The sequence below is a fragment of the Ostrea edulis genome, chromosome 9, assembly GCF_947568905.1.
Source record: "Ostrea edulis chromosome 9, xbOstEdul1.1, whole genome shotgun sequence".
Classification (NCBI taxonomy): domain Eukaryota; kingdom Metazoa; phylum Mollusca; class Bivalvia; order Ostreida; family Ostreidae; genus Ostrea; species Ostrea edulis.
In genome coordinates, this window is record NC_079172.1 from 15,557,066 (window position 1) to 15,577,827 (window position 20,762).

The following is a 20,762-nucleotide window of genomic DNA, read 5'->3' on the forward strand; positions in this document are numbered from 1 at the left end:
AACTTTTTCGAGCACGTTTTCATACTCAAACTCCGTGATCTAAATAGTACTCATACTCAAAAGTGAAGGTTATAAAACTTTTTATAAAATCATTCTCATACTCAAATGGAGTAAATGCTCAAGATTTTTCGAGTATGTTTCGGAGCTTGCTCAGAGTAGTATTCAAAACAAACATGGTTGAGTTTGAGCACGAGTACGGTAAAAGTTTTATAACCTCTGTCTGGTTCTCGACAGAGACTGCCGAGGAGCATGCGCGGTCAGTCTGGGCCGAGGAACTTGCAATTGTTTTAAGGGGCGTGGCTAGCACTGGTTCAAGATGTGTATAAGCAATTTCACAAAACGCTAAAAAGTACATATACATTATATATTTTTTAGACAGCAAAACTGTGATGAAACAGACCACATGAACATGAAATGATTCATTTTAAATACTTGTAACTTTTTAAATTATAAAAAATGTGCTCATTGATACTTCAGAAGTGCAATTTCGTGAATAGCATAGTTTACATGTTTGTTAAGATATACCAATTCAACATATGCATAAAAGTCAACGGCGGGAAATACTTCAAAAGATGTAGTTATCTATAGCCTTATTGTTTAAATTTTTTGACAAATACATGTACATGAATTCTGTTCATATATGTATATTCTTATATTTATATTCCCAATTTTTTTGCCTTTGATATCACTGCAAATTGTAATTTAAATTATGACCCACGAATCCGCTGCAGTTGTTACATGTAAACAATGCGCGTATGAATACAAAACTATTTGACATAAAGTACATGTACAATATATGTGTCTATTTTAACAGTTGAGAATTCAAATAGAAATTCAAGTAGACTATAAATATATGAAATAAATTTCATTTCTGAAAATGTATGAGGGTAGGAATTGTCACGCTTCAAGCCAGCATGCTTTTAACGCCGATTTTTTTTTTTTACTCAAAGCAAGTCAACCATTGGATATGCATATATATATCATGGTTAGACATTCTTCTCCGTTATATTTTGAAAACTCACAAATATTCAATTACATAAATCGAATCGCTCACAATAAACATTTTGTGATGTAGACTTTGATTTTACCTCTGATGTCCCATTACTTTCCTGTTTCTTGGAACATCCCTTTTTTCCTGCACTGCATGAGGGTACGAACACATTATTTTCACAACTGTTGCTTCGTAACTATTCTCAGAATATATATTCCACAAGATTTACGTTTCTTGATGTTTAATTTATGACAAAACAGTCACTTATCAACATGTCGATATTCTTTTATAATTTATGTTCACCCCGTTTTTTCCCCATTCTTAAGCATACTGAAACTAAAACACCCTTAACCTTTAAAATAGGCTAACTACTGCTTACAATATACGAGTACACTTTATCTACTCTACATGTAGGCTAATCAACAATATTAAAAAATAAACAGAAGAAATCTTTCATTTTTTCCCCCAAAAAGTACACAAGATGATATACCTCGATATACTTCAATGCGCTCCATTCAATATGCCGGTGTGAAAAGGCTCGATGTAGGCCCAAATGTATATCTCATATACTTTGCTATTTCTGTGATTTAATTTTAAAAAAAAAAGTAAAGCATTTATTTATACAATGTACATGAAATGCACCAAGGAAAAGACGTTTTTGAAGCATTTTAATTTTTAGGCAATTCTTTTCCATTGAATTTTCAAATTAAGATTTGTGAATGATGCAGAATAAAAAAATTTATAACAATATTTGGGGGTGGGGTTGTTGTTGCATCCCATGTCCTTAAGCCTTCGTGCAAATTATCAAAATCTATCACATCAGTTTTGGCATTTCTGACCTCGTGGTTCTTTGAAAGAATTTTCAGATGATCCCATTGACACAGGACCTCAGTTTTTGCGGTCTCATCTGAGGGACCACCCTTTGTAGTCGCCTCTCACGACAAGCAGGGGGTACGGAAGACCTCTTCTAACCCGGATCCCCACGGGAAAAATACAATTGACAAAATGATATTTATTTATTGAGATAACATTCACTGGTTCTTTCAGCATCATCAGTCTGTAGTACTATACAATCAGAGAAAATGCACTTTCATATACAATGTAAAAATGGTGAACAGATGGAATATTTACATGTACATTGTTAATCTAGTCACGACAGAAAAAGTATGTAAATTTTAACACATGTTTTAATATGTAATTTGTTTTTATATTGCATATATAGTTTTCAAGTACTTTTCCAAATAACTAAACTTGTCAATTTCTTTTGCATTTCCATTTTGTACATGTATGTTAAATATTCATGCATATTGAAATCCAATAAATTAAATTCTATTAATCAAATATAATAGATATCAGTACTACCTTACCCAAATAAGACTAATTCTTCACTTTTTAACACAATACATGAACTTCCAGTAATGTTATATTCTAAGTTTCCGGCTGTTTTTAAGGATTTACTCCATAAATATTAATAATATCATTATTCAGTCATTGTAGAAAAAGATCATCAAAATAAATTATTTTCGGTCTTTACATGGACCTGTTAAAATCATAAACGCATTCACATGAAATACTCAATACACTCTGAGAGATGGATATTTCTCTGAATAAATAAATACAGTAAAATATGTTTATAGTGAAGTACTCGGGACAAACAATTTTGATTAATTATAAACATAATTTGTTGAATCCAATAAGTTCATATGTTTAAAAACTACAGGAAATGCAAATCAATCCACTGTAAGCACAAACGTTATAAACATGTTCGCTATAAACTTGTTTTACTGTAGTTGATCAACTCTGCTTACAGAAAAATATTCAGAACATAAATACAGATAATAAGATACATGAACTACAGACAGGACAGGCATGCACTAAGAAAGATATAAAGCCAAGAATTTAACATCTCACAATACAATTCTTCTATGCTAAATTTTAATGTGACTTTCAAACATCCATCATGATTGGACTCTGCCTTGTTTTTTTTTCCACTCTGAACATTTAATTTAATACTCATTCACCCCATTCTACTTCAATATACACATCAAGCACTCACTCCACAACTCCTTTTCTTCAGTGTAGACAAAACAAGCATTTAAAATAAAAATAAAAATTCAGCCTCAGAATGATTTAAGGACAATGAACCCAATTCTATTTAGAAATCATATGAATGCAATGCCTGTAGTAAATGTTCTATTTACTATATACACAATATCTACAATGAAATCTATCTATACATTGTATTTTCAAATTTTTCACTCTGCATTACAAGTTATTTAAATATGTTGATAGTCGACATAACAAACAAATTTCAAGTATGTGTGCAGGTTTGCACAAAGCTGAAAACTTAGAATTATGTTTGTTTTCCTTAAACAAAACAATACTGATCACACTTCTTTGATCAGACATGAAAATCAAATTACACATCTCCACTGATTGGTTGACAACAATAGAAGACAGCTCCTGATTGGTCATCCAACTCTTCATCGGCAGCAAGGCTGTTTGTAATGAAGGTTTTCATTGGTTCAGTCTCTGTTCTTCTATTACTGTTCTTGAATCAAGTGTTTTGTATTTGAAGACTGAAATGAACACAACAAAATATTACATATATCAACACATAAACATTCAAAAATTCAATCAAAAAAAGGGCGGATCCAGGAATATTAACATCACATATCAACACATAAACATTTAAAAATTCAATCAAAAATGGGCGGATCCAGGAATATTATTATCACATATCAACCCATAAATTTAAATTGAAAAAACGGGCGGATCCAGGAATATTATTAATATCACACATCAACACATAAAATTCAAAAATTCAATCAAAGAAGGGGCAGATCCGAGAATATCATTAACATTACATATCAACACATAAACATTCAAAAATTCAATCGAAAATCATTTTGTGGAATATCATTTTTAACTTACGATGCTTGAAAAATATCATAATGAGCTATGGAGAACAGTGTAAGGCTTGCTACTGTCATCATATTTCACACTTGCTTATTCAAAGTCTGTTCACAGTTTCCAATAAGGACGGATAGCTTATACATGTAATAGCGACATCAAACTGAAATATATACATGGATTACATTTTCCCCGTGTATTTACAGTTTTATGTCACATGTCTTATAATAGCAACATCAAACTGAAATATACATATGGATTACATTTTCCCCGTGTATTTACAGTTTTATGTCACATGTCTTATCTCATCTTCGCTAGCCTACAGTTCTGATTTGCTACTCTCATGATCACCTTTCGTGGATTTTATCAGCTTTTCTTCCTTGCAGTGCACTGCCTACTATCGGATAATTGACTTTAATTCAGAAATGAATGTCTAGATTGTTTGTATCATGGAGATATATAAAAACTAGAAGCATGGGGTTTTGTATAATCCGTAAAGTAAACACAAATTATCTCATGTTCTCGTTGTCTGTATACCCCCACAACACAAATATAACCAAGACATCTATACTCTACATTTATACAGGCAAACCTTGTTTTCTCGATAGGACCAAGAAAAGAAATTCGAGATATCTGAGAATACGAAATATCAAGGGTAAAATACTTAAGAATAAGTGTTTGAACTTCCGAATCACTTTGATATATCCATGGTATTCGAGGTATCAGTGTTCAACATACTGAAGTTCAACCATATTTTGTAATAAATAGGTTTTAATAGCAAGTTCAAAAGGTCAGTGCTTTAGTACATGAAAGAGCAAAAGATTCATTACTGACAAATATTGGTAAATGTATATATTTTAAATACATACATTGGTTTTCTACAAGTGAGAATACATGTTCTAGGTAAAATTTGTTTTCCACCAATGAGAATACATCTACTATTATACAAGTTCATGACTGTTCCATATATGTTCATACAGATTCAGAAGAAAAAAAGCCAATTAAGACCGGGGAACATTAAGTGACAAGAAATGGAATATACAGCATTCATGATGTTCATCTGTTACAGTCAAAACATTTGATGTTACAATGCAAAGCGCAGATGCTAACTCAACGCGAATTGAAAAGATCTAAGCTTATCGCCATGCATGGGTGGGAACATTTTTCAGCACGGACTCCCTTGAAAACATTAGATTGAAATTCCAACTTCTAAATTGATTGTCAATCACTTATAGTTTTATTCTTATTGTATTAATGAATTATAATGTTAAACAATTGGTAAAATGTATTCAAAACAAAAGTATGAGGTCTAGAAGATATCACCAAGGGGAATATAATTATTAGTTCAATTTTGATAATCCATCTAGCTGACCATCAATCAATGAGCGGGTAATAGGCCCGCGAGAACTGCAGTTCCTGATTTCAATCAACATTTAGCTTCCACTTCAGGTGCAAAATATTTATGCAAAATCAACTTTTTAAAAATCTAATTCAAACACGCATGACATTGATTGAAGAGATCTAAGCTTATCGAAGTGCACGAGCGAGAACATTTTCAGCATGGACTCCCTAGAAAACATTGGATTGAAATTCAATCTCTAAGTCGATTTTCAATCCACTTATATATGTTAGGTAATTAAAAGCCCCAATCTATCCACTATCAGAGCAGGAGGAAAAACAACTGCTACTTGGGTGGGAATTATTTAATAAAAGTATTTGCCATATACAAACTAAAGAAGCATATGCAAACTAAGGTAAAAGTTAGCACTACACCAAGTTCCTTGTACATCACATTTTCTTTTCTTTTTTAATTCATTTACATAAATTATGTAATGTTTTTTCCTTTCTTCTTCTTGTATGATTAATTCATTATTGTAGTGATTATGTAATGTTTTTTCCTTTCTTCTTCTTGTATGATTAATCATTATTGTAGTATACATTGCACATGTATGTATTTCTAATTGATGTACTCTCTGTAAGGAGGAAAAAAGTATTGAATGAATGAATGAAGAGTTACTTCAATTTCTATAATCTATCCAGCGGATCACAGAGCAATGAGCAGGTAATAGGCCCGAAAAAATATTTATGTAAAATTTAACTTAACCATGCATGTGACCCATAGTTAACATTTCAAGAAATAGCTGTATGTGTATATGGAATTTGATTTACGAAAAAAGGTGTCCCCATTTCTCATGCATATTAATGTTGATTGCAAGAACTAGCAGTGATTTCATCATTAAGAATAAGACTGCATTAAATTATATGTGTATATTGTATATATAATAAACATTAACTAAAAGAAAGAAAAAAACCCACTAAATTAAATTTCAACACATACGCTTTCAATTTAAAAATCCCCAGTCTGTGCTGAAAAATGTATCCACTCATGCACGGCAAAAAGCTTCTAAGATGCCCAGTGACATGAAATGTTTTGACTGCATATATCTTTTCAATCTTTGTTGAGTTAGCATCCATCCATTGCATTGTGATGTCAAATGTTTTGACTGTGACAGATGAACATCACGAATGCTGTATATTTCATTTCTTGCCACTTAATGTTCCCCAGTTGTTGGCACAGGGATATAAAGTGGTAACTCCCTAACCTATGAAAGCTCAGCCTCCCTTGCAGATCCTCTTACACTTGTGATAGCTCCATTGTTGTCAGAGAAATGTAAGAAATTTGAAAATTCTAAACAAGTGTGTTCTACTGGTCTTCAAAGGCAGATGTTTATGACACATCAAAAAAGTTTCCATCTCCATTGTGAGTGTGTATGTTTCTATTACCTTAAACATGGTTTACACAGTTTGATTGGTGTGGAAAAATCTCTGCACATATACTAATAATCAGTTTACCAAGGAAATAAAATGACTAATTCTGTCAAGGAGAATGAAATGGAGAGAAGCGGATTGGAACCCTTGGTTAGCAAAAGATGATCTTTCCTTTACTAGAATTCATTATCCAGGAGTGTAAAATGAGTCAGTTTTGAGATATTCGTTTCAGACTGACCATGCTGACAGACTCGCACTACTGCTACATGTAATTATGAGGGGAGTTAATTCCCTTTGTCTTCACATACCTTACATGTCTGTTCTTCACTATTGCACTGGATTGGTATATAAACGCATGTGGTTTTCAATGATTTGAAACATCTCGTTAGGTTGGGGAATTCTTCCTGTTTCTAATTTTGACCACACCGGGACATCTAGAGGATTAAACAATTTCATAATATATAGAGGTATAAAACTGAAAAAAAAAATTAAAAAAATTCTGACAGTGAAAACATCTGTTAGCGAATTTTGTGAATGATTTTGATGAGATTCACTTAACATTCTATAATCTGTAATACATGTAGGTAACTTTAATAGATGAAATAGCAAAATTGAGTAGCGAAGATTTCTTAATACGGTAGTTAATAGTGCGTTAACTGTAATGATCTTCAATAGCTATTAGCTAATACATGTACCATTAAATGTGACTTCGAAAGCCCCTGTGGAGATCATCTGTCCTTCAATAGCATTACTGATGAAAAATATCATGAGACAAGCATAAATCTGAAAAACCCAAAGGAGTACTTTACAAAACAGGTTGTAGCGACATTCCAAACATGAATATATTTACATCAATATTATAAATAACAGGACTGTCATTGAACTGTTTGGTACAGGGACTGAGTCCCCTTTAACTGGGGAATTCATTGGGGTTTTTTTTAGTGTGGAAAAATTGGAAAATTTGAGTTTACTGTCTTTTGTATCCAGTTTAAAACATAACCATAACAAACCAAATGATTTTTTCATTTATATTTTGATCCCCCTCCCCAACAACATATTTTCAATTTCTAAATGCAATTACAAAATTTTGGCACCTAAAATGAGGAAAATGTGTCACTTTAAAAAGTCTTTTTGGTCACTGGGAATGGGTCAGATATTCAGTCTAACTTTGGAAAGGGGGGGGGGGGGTGACAGCCAATAATAAAAACATATCAGATCTTAAACTATTTCATAATTAAAATATCATAATCTCTTGAAGAATGGTTCCAGAACCTTTACATTCACTTGGTGCTTATCTATTTCATACATTTTCCCTTGTTATAATGGCTATGATAATTCATAGCTGGTGCTTATCTATTTCATACATTTTCCCTTGTTATAATGGCTATGATAATTCATCTATTTCATACATTTTTCCTTGTTATAATGACTATGATAATTCATAGCTGGTGCTTAACTATTTCATACATTTTCCCTTGTTATAATGGCTATGATAATTCATCTATTTCATACATTTTCCCTTGTTATAATGGCTATGATAATTCATAACTGGTGCTTATCGATTTCATACATTTTCCCTTGTTATAATGGTTATGATGATTCATAGCTGGTGCTTATCGATTTCATACATTTTTCCTTGTTATAATGGTTATGATGATTCATAGTTGGTGCTTATCTATTTCATACATTTTTCCTTGTTATAATGGCTATGATGATTCATAACTGGTGCTTATCTATTTCATACATTTTTTTCTTGTTATAATGGCTATGATTATTCAGCTCACCTTGTTTTCTGTAGCCCAGTTGAATATACTGGGTGTATCCATATTTAAATGAGGGAATGGGTTTTGTCCACTGACAACCATAACGATGAGAACCAGTTTAAAGATGCTGAGAAATTGAGCGACTGCGGCGCGACCCGAAGGTGGTGGGTAATTATCACCCTGGATGTCAAGCACCGGAAATCGCTCATGAAGAAGATGGGCATATTGGTCAAAGACCTTTCTGTACCCTCAGGAGTAGCTGAAAAACAAAATAATCTCATTACAATTACATGAAATTGTAAGGGTGAAAAGATAAATCCTGATGTTGCTGAATTACATTTCAGGGTCTTTGATTTCATGTACGATTCATATTGGATAAATTTTGATTTGATTTAGTTAAAAAACATTTCCTGGGCTTTCTAATAGGTATCAATGCGTTTACATAACGAGCATGGAACAATCAGAAATTGTGGGGTACCAGCATTGTTGAAAACTGACCCCTCCTGTATGGGAATACTTTTACTTTTCTTTTAAATTGCAAATTATAGCAATAAACAAATTGAAAGAATTAACATATATTAACTTTAATGACAGATATCTCCATAACAGATATTCTTTGTATATTATGGAATCAAAAAGAAAATTATTGAATTGAGACAACTTGGAGGATTTCTCCATCTTTGCCATGATTGCAGTAGGTCCATAGTCGAAAATATTTGGAACTGCATCTGATCGAATATTTAATTTCTTATACACACTATTTTTGCCAAAATGGGGTGTATACATTACGAAACTGATCCCCACTATCAGTTTCTGGAAGATTGTCCCACAACTTCCAGTTCTTTGTGATTTTGAAATGATCTTGGTTAGCAATGTCATGATTAAAATATTTTCAGGTCAGATCGTTTCAGGATTTTTTAATTTGGGTTCTGCCATTTCAGTTCGGGTCTATAAAGCTACTTTAAAAAATCTAATATATATACCGGTACGTTAAGTTAAAATCAAAAACATTTATTAAATTTTGTATTTTCATACAATAATTACTTGCGGACATGAACTCTGGTTTAGACTCGACATTCATGGTACTACTCGTTTCCATTCCATGCTTTCGATGTTTTGTCATTGACAATGTTGATTCTGTGGCGTATTTTAATTGATTTTTCAAAAGGGTCCTGTGGCTTTCGAATTGGGGAAAAATTGTCAACATTTTGATCAAATTGGGAAAACATAGACATTATTGTAAACATGCTAAATATATCATATCAGGAAAAAATTAAACACAAATTGATGTCATTCTTCTTTTATTTTACATATTTAACTTTCTTTTCTTTAAGCTCTTACTATTTTCTACTGTTCTTTCTAAATCATCTAGAATTTATGCATATTTGTCATGTCATACATAAACTATTCACATTGAACTTATTTTTTTAACAAATACTATTTTTTGCCACTTTTTACTATTGGGAAAAGTACAAGTTAAATTGGGAAAAAATCGGTAACTTTTGGGAGGGGAAAGGAACGATATTCGGACCTAAAATGGGTCTTAAAAAAATCACTGTAATTAAATGTGTCTGACATATTTTACATACTGTCATTGTTTTGTCCAAAATGCCATCATTTAAGAATTGATCAAAATACAGCAACATTTAGGATTTTGACACCATTTTTGTTTAAACGGATTAATAATGATTGTATCATAAAAACTGGACCTAAATTGAAATACGGAAAAATGGAACCAAACCAGACTTGAACAACGCGACCCATGGCTTTCCATTATTTCAGGTACCCGTTGCAGTCTTAGCCTAATCTTGGTGTAGATTTCGCACCCAAATCTTTCTGAATGTTGGATCATTTGGACATATGTACATTGAAACACCCTTCTCACTTCATACATTTCATTTAAAGTGTTCGAAATTGGTTTAAAACTTGGTATAGACCACGGGTCAATGCCAAAACAAGATGACATAGACCTATCAAATTGGCTGCAACATTGAAAAAAAAAACCAACACAAATCTAAAACATTGTTATTTACTTTCTAATATACTTAAAAAGTATATTTTCTTTCCATTTCATAACAATGTCCCCCTTTCCTCATAACGTGTATCAGACGTAGACAGTTCTGACTTTTGGTATATATCTATTGCTTTAAACCTAGAAAATCGGCATAGACAATTTGGTCCACCCCAATTACAATTGGCATAGACTGGTGTTATTTGATATAGACTCGGTCTGGTTAATTTCGAACACTGCATTTAATTGCAAGCTCAGTGAAACATTTAGATGGCTAAAATTCACAGTTGTTAGTATTTTAACAAATATATACACTTTTGCATCACGCTGGTCTTTTTTTAGGTCACCACGCAAGGGGGTACTCCAACAATTTAGAGCCTCTGTTAACGCCCCTTATATACCAAATCAAAAGTATCCTGCTGTATATTTTCTGTGGACACGAGGGGGTCATCTATATTTGGTTATTTATATCCCGGGGATATGAAAGACTGAATATAAATATAAACCCCCTCGTTTCCACAGAAATTATTCACACCACAGCAATATTTGAAGAGGTTTTTTCTGAAGCAATTAAAGAAGAATACATTTTCGTGCAAAATAAACTTCTTTCTTTCATGAAAAATCGTCTCCTATGACCTTTACGTACTGAGTTGACGAGTATTGGACAAAGGTCAAAAACCATAACAATCATTTTAAATAAATTATAAAAGGCAAGCCAAGGAATCTGTCATCATTAAATAAGAAAGTAATTGGATATAAAATTAGATGACAAATATTTCTAGGTCTATATTTGAACACATACAATTCTTCATGTAATATATGATAATGACGTAAATATTGTCATCATGATCATGTGTCGCATCGAGAACAATATTCTCACCAAAACATAAACTTAAGAGTAGGCCCAGCAAATTTGGACAATTTGGGCGCCTTGATGTCCTTCTGTACGTCTTGGGATTGTTCAGTGTGAATTAAATCTCTCCATGTAAGGAAAATCAACGCCGAAAACACTAGAATCATCGGTATCTGACCCATCATGTCAGCCATCACTGGCTAACCGGAAGTACAGATTGAATAACTTACGGTAACGGGACGTTTCGCTTCCAAAGATGTTTCGGCCCTAAACAGCTGTTTTAGGGAGATATCGAGGGTCTGGCCCAGCTTTCCCATAAATTTGCAAAGCATGTTTAAATGTTTACATACCCATTTTTATTTGCTAGTATAATAGATTAATGGGATTTTATGCGCTAGAAGTTATAAAACCGGCTCATTTTCATGATACTTCACCCATGGTGTTGGCCAAATTAAGACTGGCTCTGGCATAAGCAAATTACAGGTGCAATTATTCAACCTTAATTGTATTATCAGTAATAGTAATTACCATATGATTTAAATCAACAATAAATTCTTTTGATTGTTATTGTAACAGGAAGAGAGAAAATGCAACGGACCAGAACGGGACTTGAACCCGGGCCCCATGTATCTCTAGTCAAGTGCTACATTCCTATGGAGCGCCAAATTAACATAAACTCAAATGATTGATATGGAGGGTCACCGCTTTATTCATGTGAAGAGCACGCTATTTAGAATTGAATGTTGCTCTCTGCTAATGAATTGATATCAATTCAATTGTTCAGAACTTAAGCGATAATTCAATTAATGCACGACTGATTATTGCTCTCTTCAATTGAATTAATGCCATCAGTAGCAATAATTCTTTTCGAGAGAGCAACTACATGACTAGAGATATCTTCAATTCAACATATCCACAGTTTAATTAATTTGATCTCTTTAATTGAATTGTTGCTCTCTTTGAAAGAATTGATACGTGCATTAATTCCTTATACAAAAGCATTGTAAATAATTAAAGATATCTTCAATTGAATTAAAGAGATCATCAAATTATTTATACGGAGCTCTAAATTAATTATTGCGAGCAATATTTATACGAAATTGATGATCAGAAACCCTTGATTTGGGAAGATAATGCCATTATAGCTTTCAATTTTAGGAATACCAGGATGTTCCAATTTTTATTTTACCATTTACTTTTCTTCTCTTTCAAAATGTTTGAAAATGGTCAAATTTTACCTTTATTTATTTTTTTTATTTTTTTTTAAAAAGTCCCTGCATGCATACGATTTGGACAGTCTACGTTATAACTAGGCCTAAGTATAAGATCAATTTTATGCGCATGATGTGGGGTGTGTGTGTGTGTGTAGAATTACACTGATATACGACATGTAATTTATCTATTTTTAACTTTAAATACATGAATGTAACCCCTTTCTTTTCTTTTGTGGCACGGGGACAACACAGAACACTTAGAGGGAAATTTAATATTAATCGGGATCGAGTTACAATTTAACATCCTATTTGAGTCACGTGATACAACAAAACGGCATGAAACCAGGAAGTGGAAAAGTAAAATAAAACGAAAATTGACAAAGCCGTGATTTTACACATGCTTTTCTCACTCAATCGACAAGTGCATAATGGATGAAAGTTATGACGATGAGCGATACGATTCTGTGTACGCTAACGACCCCGTGAGCGAATTCCTGAATGTTACAGAGAACTTCAGACACCAGAACATAGACCAGCTTCTTGAGGAAGATAAAAAGATTAATGCGGTCAAAGATGACCGAATTTCCTGGTACCATGGAAAAATACCACGAGAGGCTGCAGAAAGTATTTTAAGAGAAGGTAAGCAAAACAAGTGACCCTTCATTGCTTCAACTGTTCAATGGTGGAAACCTAAGAAGGTTGGTGTATATATGTCAAATCAGTAGATTTTGCACGTATGTCAAAAGGATTGTTTTGTGCAAGAAGGGTGTGATTTCTTTGCATTACTTTTTAACATGTTTTTGCTTATGATTGACAACTGGTAAATGTCATTTAACATTGCACAATATTAAGATTGCATTATTCGTCAATGGTAAGTATGCTAGTTAAAATTAAAGGGACTGATTCACGATTTTCCTCAAAATTTTGTTTTTCACTTTAAATGATCAAAATCTACAGTCCAATATATTTAGAGGGTTTCACAAAAAAATTAAGTTTATTCATCATGACAGAGGCTCATTATAGAGAGTTTAATATTTGTTTTGAAAACAAAGATTGAGGTGCGTTATTGATTACGGTGTTTTCAAAATAAATGGATATTGGCCAAGTTTATTATATATATCACATCTCAAGTATACTTTAGGTAAAATGTGTCATTTAAAAGTTAAAATTTGTGATTATTCAAAATGAAAATGCTTTAAATAACAAAATTAACGTTTCACTGGTTTGTTTGTGTACATAAAATGACTCGAGTCTTTGTTTACATAAAACAGAATCAAAGCTAAAATATTGCTCTTATCCTTGCATTCAGACGGTCCAAATTTTGGTTGTCAACATTAAATGAGCTATATTTTTAATTTTTAACATAAAAAATGAAAAACATATCTTTCGAAAAACGTGAACCAGTCCCTTTAAGTACCAGATATGATAATCTTTGAAATGTTAATTAATGCAAATAATAAGTAATTAACTACCAGATACAAACATCTTAGAAGTGTGCTTTTTGTGTAAAAAAAATTGTGAATTTATCATTTTCCTAGTGTTACTAGACTGGACACACTTCACCTTCTCTCTAATACAACATGTAAGTTTTGCTGTTGTCTCTTGCAAGGCTTGTCTGAATTATATGTGTGTATTAAATGTTGGTATGTAAGAAGATAAGTCTTGCACATTTATTACACTTTTTGAATTCTTAGTCACAGAATAATCCTTTCATACTTGACAAGTTGACATAACCACACCAAGGTCCCATAACCTTTTTGGTCTAAAAGGGGGTAGGGGATGGTTGTATTAAATATGTATTCTTATAATAATGTACATAAACACATTACAAGTCAAATAATTATCAAGATCCTTAATTTGAAATCTTAAAAATGCAGCAATATATCTGTTAAAACCTAGGAGGTTTCTGAGATTTCTTCCTCCAGACACCACCAAGTCAGGAGGTTTTCATAATATGAATGAATATCTAAAAGATGACTACAATTCATTTTAATTATAAGGAAGGTAAAAAACAACATCCATACAGTATATCTATTGCTACAAAGCCAAGGGTCGGCTTCTGGGGGCTTTATGCCCCACTCTTCTAGTCATTGGGTCATGCAGTTGTCATAATTTGAATTGCTGACAAATAATTGTGATATGTTAATTTTTAATTACCAAAAATGATTACAATATATCCCAACAGCTCTTTAGAATCCCTGATACAATGTATTAGCCTTATAACTATCATTTAGCCACAGATTCTTGGTATACCTTTGAACTGTCCTTTTTTTGGGACAAATTTATCCAGATCCAATGTCACAAATAAGTGTACAAATGCATACACATACATACATTAAAGCAAGAGAGAGAGAGATAGAAAAAAGAGGAGTGGGGAGAGAGAAAGACTGGTGGAGATAGACAGAGAGGGGTGGTGAAAGAGAGAGAGAGAGAGAGAGAGAGAGAGAGAGAGAGAGAGAGAGAGAAGGTAATATGATATCATTTGATACAAGTATGGTAAAATCAATCATAACTAGGTTGTGTTGATATAAAAGAGCAAGATCAAAATAAAAAGTAAAATATAGATAATGGTAGGTGTATTTACCAATCAGAGCCTTTGAACTGTCTTACTTTGAACTGTACTACACATGTCTTCACTGGAATGTTGTTTGTTCACATCTTACTGTCACTGATGAGATTTCTAACAAGTTGTTGTTACAACATGTACAATACATAGATATATTATGTCAATAGCCAAAATTACTCACAAGGGCAAAATTGATGTTGAGTAGTTACCCATGAATGTCTTGATCTAACCATGAAATCCACAAATTTTCAAATTTGAGCCACGTACATGTACATGTAACAAGATGTGTTTTATATTAAATATAATCTTTGATGCATTCTGATTGTATGAATGAGGTTAAATACAGGCCTGGGGAGAATAATTATATGTAGTTCAATGTAAAACAACACAATATTCATGTGTAAAAAAAAATAAAAATCAGTGCATCAGCTTTGAAATAATTGTTTAAAATTAGACTAATTATCGCAGTGAAAACATGCATGTACATATCATTGATTTTGAAGTTTATAGAGGAAGGAAAGAATTTTTTTTACTTGGGATAAGAGTTTGGACACTTAAAATTCCTCTATTACTTTCATGTTTATCTTTTATGTTAGTTGGTATGTAAAGCATTCAGTATGACTATAACCCTCTTATCCATGACAAACAATCTCAACATAGTTGTCCCGAGGTCTGTCCTGTGTGTTATTTTACCTTCACTGTTCTTGAATTTTATCAGTTTTACCAATTATTGGGGTTATGAGTCTAGCTGTCTGCATTATTTGTTTTATACATCAAGAAATTTCTCTATCCCAAATGCATGACTACTGCAGTGTTTATAGATAATGTACTGTTACTGACTATATGGTGTGTTTGCAATAGATTAATGTACTGTTGATACTTTATATTTTGCGGAATCTCATTTTGGTGACATGTACTTCTGAATGTGCTTCCTAACTTCTGACCCTCATGCACTAAGCTTCTCCATTTTTTTTCCGGTCACTAGCAACCTTCTCTATTTCCACCTAAGGTCTTCCCATCCCTTTCATTTCTGCAATGATGCTTAATCTTCTCCTTGTATCTATTGACCTTCCTCTTCCTCTCTTTTCTATTATCATGTGACCACTTTCAAGTCATTTTGCTTTTATCGCCTTTTCTTTCCTGTAGTTGCAAACTTAACTCCGACGTTCCTTGTTTGTATAAATTGACTTTTCATTTTTTTTTTTATATGAGTGATCGAGCCACAGAACTGCATTTATCTTTACCGCTGACATACCCTAACCATGACTCCAGCATATTTGTTTGATTTAGATAATACGTTTTCTTTGGTTTGTTTAAATGGGAGATGAAAGTCGAAAACATTGCAGAAAAAATGGATAATCTGCATTATGCATTAGTGGGTTGATATGTGAATTTTTCTACATTGTTCCCCAGCATTCTATCCCATAAAGCAACACATTACTGCTCTATATATCTTGTAAAGCTTGGTTTTCGAAGAAAATTTTTTGAATGATGCTATTGCTCTGCAATGAAGGGCTGATCGACATACGATATATAAAGCTGACATTACGAAGTACTGAGTTGCTTTTATGTGAGCTAGCTCATGGCTAGTGGACACTCAAAAAAAAAAAAAGATTGTTCTGGAAATTTATGATATTTTGTTGTTGTTGTGAATTTACATTGTGAAAAAAACCCTGTATGATATAGATGATTTTCCCGTGGATTTAATGCATAGCCTCCAACCTTTAAGCCAGAAATAAGTATTTCCAATTAAATACATCTACATGTACGTTTGATGGAAAAAAAAAAAGAAATTCCCATTTTTTCACCATTTAGATTTGTTATTCAGGTTAGAAGATCTGTCGTCTTTGGTTACATGGATAAGCCTATTCACCTGAAATCATTATTGTCTTCTTTAAATCCTATAAAAGCATTGCTAATGTAACAGAAAGTTTTCTTAATGTCAGTGCGTACCAGGCTCTAGTAAAGTTTTAAATTCCTTTTGGGTGTGATTGTTATTGAAAGACTTAAAGTGGAATATATACGTGTATGTATATTCTTAAAGCTTTTGACAATGTAGATGTGTTTAGATTCCAATTTAGTTATTTCTTCTCTTTCTCTCTCAAATAGTGCAATGGTATATGCTCTTGAAGTGGATGCAAGTGATTGTGGACAAGTTTATATTAAAACTCCTGCATGGTTTGATCGTGTTTAGGGAGCTTTGTTGGAGGCTAAAAGAGACATTTTATCTCAATATCCTTTGGTTGTTTAAGCAACAATAAGGTATACACTAAGACTATATAAGGTCAAGAATCTGATTACTAAGTGGCCTTGACCCCATGCACACACACACCCCCCATCCCCCCTTCAAAATGCTTCAAAATTGTAAAGTAAGCTTACTTTTTTTTTGGCCTCTGCTTATTTAAATGAGGTAAACTTTGACCAAGTTGAAAGTCAGCAAGATTCCAATTATACCTTATTACACTGGTTTGGTTCCCCCCCCCCCCCTTCCCCCCTCCCCCCTGTACTTCTTTGTATGAAACAATTTGTCCAATATCAAGAAGCAAATGTCGCTATTTTTACCCAATTGCAAAGGCCCAGGCCCTTGATAACAAGACCTAAAAAGACCCCTGGGTGTGGAAGGAGGGAGGGGAGGAAAAAGGAGACACCTGGAGGAATGAGAGAAATTGAGAGGAATAGGCAATAAAGAATGCGGTCTAGCTGCAGTGGATTAATGCCTCTAAATTTTCTATGGACAAAGAATGTTGATGTTGGCATAACCAAATTGAATATTGCATCATGCTTTGCCATATCATATATCCTTTCTAGAACATAATTACTAATATTAAGGCAAATATTATTTTTATAGAAATACTATTTATTAGTAGGATACTCTTTGATCACATTCTCAGCATTGTTCTTATATAGAAGTATATTATACACTGTACACACATATCCAAATTTAATACTGTAGTGGACTCAGAATTCCATATACATGTATATAAATTTTAGCATTTTTATTCTATTATACACTGCAGACAGTTGCAGCAAGTGAAATATAACACAAATAAAATAAATAGAGGAATTTCTAATTCTATGAACTCTAATGATTTAAAAGATTCATATGATTATGTCCATTTAAAGTTTGGAAATATATTAACTTTAATTAAATTTGTAGGTCTTAGTGCATGTGCTTGAATTAATACCATGCTCAATTTCATTATATACACATAATGCAGCTGTAGATGTTGTAGACCATGCTTTTATTTTAAATTCTTGGTCCCGGTGTCAAAACTGCAGGATTCAATGCACAGCTGGAACTTAGATATGTACATCATTTTGTTTATTTTTGCTTTATCTCAATAGTATTGTACATCCTCATTGGAGTGTATTTTATGACCCAATTCCATTGCCATAAAAATCCAGGGTATTATATTATAAGCTGAAAAGTGTATGCAGGCAGATTTTCTACTGTTTTTAGTAACAGGAAGTCATGCTATTCTTATCGCATGGTGATTATTAGGGTAAAATTGTCCTTTATGAATTAATGAAAAATTTCCTCAATCGCAGATTACTGATTATTTATTTCACTTTAAGTAAACAAATTTAGGGAATTTTTAGAATGTATTTACCATCTTTTTGATGGCTAGAGAAAATTGTATAGCCAGCATGTTCAATACTTTAAAGGTCTGACTTCAATAAGACTTTGACATACTGGGGCATTTTGAATTATAGATCTATTTGATCAAATCTGAAATATAGACCTTAGTTTTCTAGGTATGTGAAGGGGGTATTAAAAGGTGAAGTGTCTTTGTCTATTAAGTCAGTCATTGATCTAGGTCATATAGTGCAATACATGATTATGCACCTGCAAATACTTATAGATATAATTTTTACATGTAGCTATAGTCAGTATCATAACCCAATACAATTGTACATCTGTATAATTTAAGTGTTATATGCAGTAATACTGTTTCCTCTAACCTTATTTCTTTTTAGTACATTTACTGTTATGTATATCTAATAAGAAATAATGATAGTGTTTTGTGTATGTTGCAGGATAACCTCCTTGGTGATATTGAATTATATTTTAAAACGTTTCTCGACCTCAGAGGTTAATGTCCTGCAACAATACACGAAAACAAGAACTTTATTTCTATTTTACTACGGCTCAGAAATATACAGTCAATCGTTTTATTATATAGCTACATTGTACGAATCAGGTTATATGCACTGTGACATCATTGCAGTTTCCAAAACAGCCTATACATATTGTTTTTTGCTGACGAAAAAGATGAGATGGTAGGGGTATTCCAAATCTATTTGGAATAAATATTTCAAGTATTTAGTTTCATGTTAACAGATTACATCAATTGCTTTGAATACAGTTCAAGAAAAACTAAAATGTCTGCTCATCACCATGTTTACATGTGTCTTGCTTTTGGAATGCAGACGACTGGTTTTTACTGAATGGTGAATGCCAAAACACGCATGCATATATACTCTTAAATAAATTCACTTTATATTTGTTAATTTCTTTCTAATTAATGATTTATCTGTTATCATCTAACCTTCAGTTTTAATTAAGTATAGGTACAGTGTACATGTATAATTATATTTACATAATAAATTTATCATTACTACGGAAATTAAATTGAATCAATTAAATTAGATTTGGAGTGCACATCTTGTTGATAGCTAGATGCAGATCATCAGATTAAAGGAGACACGTACATCAAAAGCTCCATGTGATCCGAGTTTTAGGATACTAATAAATGTAATAATTCAGTCACGTACGTAGATCACATCCATGATTAATCTAATCAAAATTAGCTGTTTTCAATCCGTTGCTGCTAGCAAATTCAAAACAGCTAATTCTAAATATAGATTGATCTTTGATATTTGTCGTTGACTTAGTAGGATTGAGTCTTGGGATACTAACGTAGTAATGATTTACTCACATGTACATCATATCCTTGATCTTTGATATTTGATGTTGACTTTGTAGGACTGGCCAGTTTACAGGGGGAGCTAGCCGGGAGTAACGGATTGTATTTGATTAGGGACAGCACCAGCTCTGACAAAGATTTTGTTGTTTCTGTTACTCATGATGCTAAAGTGTTCCATTTCCAAATCAAAGAAGTGTTTGATGGGCATTACAAGTTGGATGAAGGCCCAACCACTCAAGGTCGGTAACTCAGAATCATCAGACTGAGTATAATTTACAGAACACATCAACATGTAATGGTTATTATCCATGAATTGTGTAAAACTGTAATTATGATAATGATAGTAAATAAAATGGCATAGCAATAGTATAATATATGATACACTTGTGTCTGTAAATGGCAATTATGGTGATTATATATACGTACATATAGTGGGTATGTAGGGTCTATATAGCTGTAAAACTGATTAATCATTAATGCAATTAGCTTTTTTTTAATTTTAAGGTTGTTATGAAATTCTGAACTTAGTCTTACTAAAATATTCTTATATCAGTATTTTCCAATCTAATTAAAATCAGATCCTAAGATACGCTCACACTCACTACAATAGGATCTAGCTGACTTAACCCCATAAGGGGTCACGCCCGCATGACCTTCGCTTGGAATTTTCATGAAAATTATCAGCCAGTCAGATTGCACTATACAGACAATGATGGCTATATTTAGGCGGTTCCCGGAGATTCGTAAACAAGTT

General features: G+C 32.6%; 2 protein-coding genes across 3 annotated transcripts in view; one reads left to right on the forward strand and one right to left on the reverse strand.

Annotated features, from left to right (window-relative positions):
* Positions 1-1,988: 1,988 nt before the first annotated feature.
* Positions 1,989-11,520, reverse strand: LOC125659004 (thioredoxin reductase-like selenoprotein T). Of its 2 annotated transcripts, XM_048890485.2 has the most exons (5): positions 11,328-11,520; positions 8,458-8,695; positions 7,369-7,456; positions 6,982-7,107; positions 1,989-3,570 (listed from the first exon to the last, which is right to left on the reverse strand). In XM_048890485.2, the coding sequence occupies exons 1-4, from the start codon at positions 11,492-11,494 to the stop codon at positions 7,001-7,003; spliced, it is 600 nt and encodes a 199-aa protein (XP_048746442.2). In that variant the 5' UTR covers positions 11,495-11,520; the 3' UTR covers positions 1,989-3,570; positions 6,982-7,000. The 2 variants fall into 2 exon arrangements, with proteins under 2 accessions (XP_048746442.2, XP_056004616.1); XM_056148641.1 differs by lacking the exon at positions 1,989-3,570 and having other exon boundaries at positions 6,856-7,107; positions 11,328-11,510.
* A 1,283-nt stretch (positions 11,521-12,803) lies between these two features.
* The window catches only part of LOC125658053 (tyrosine-protein kinase HTK16-like), a 34,209-nt gene continuing 26,250 nt past the window's right edge, over positions 12,804-20,762 (forward strand). Inside the window, exons 1-2 of the mRNA XM_048889109.2 lie at positions 12,804-13,153; positions 20,068-20,247. Of these exons, the coding sequence (XP_048745066.2) occupies positions 12,943-13,153; positions 20,068-20,247 (391 nt within the window). The 5' untranslated portion in view covers positions 12,804-12,942. The remainder of the gene's footprint in view (positions 13,154-20,067; positions 20,248-20,762) is intronic.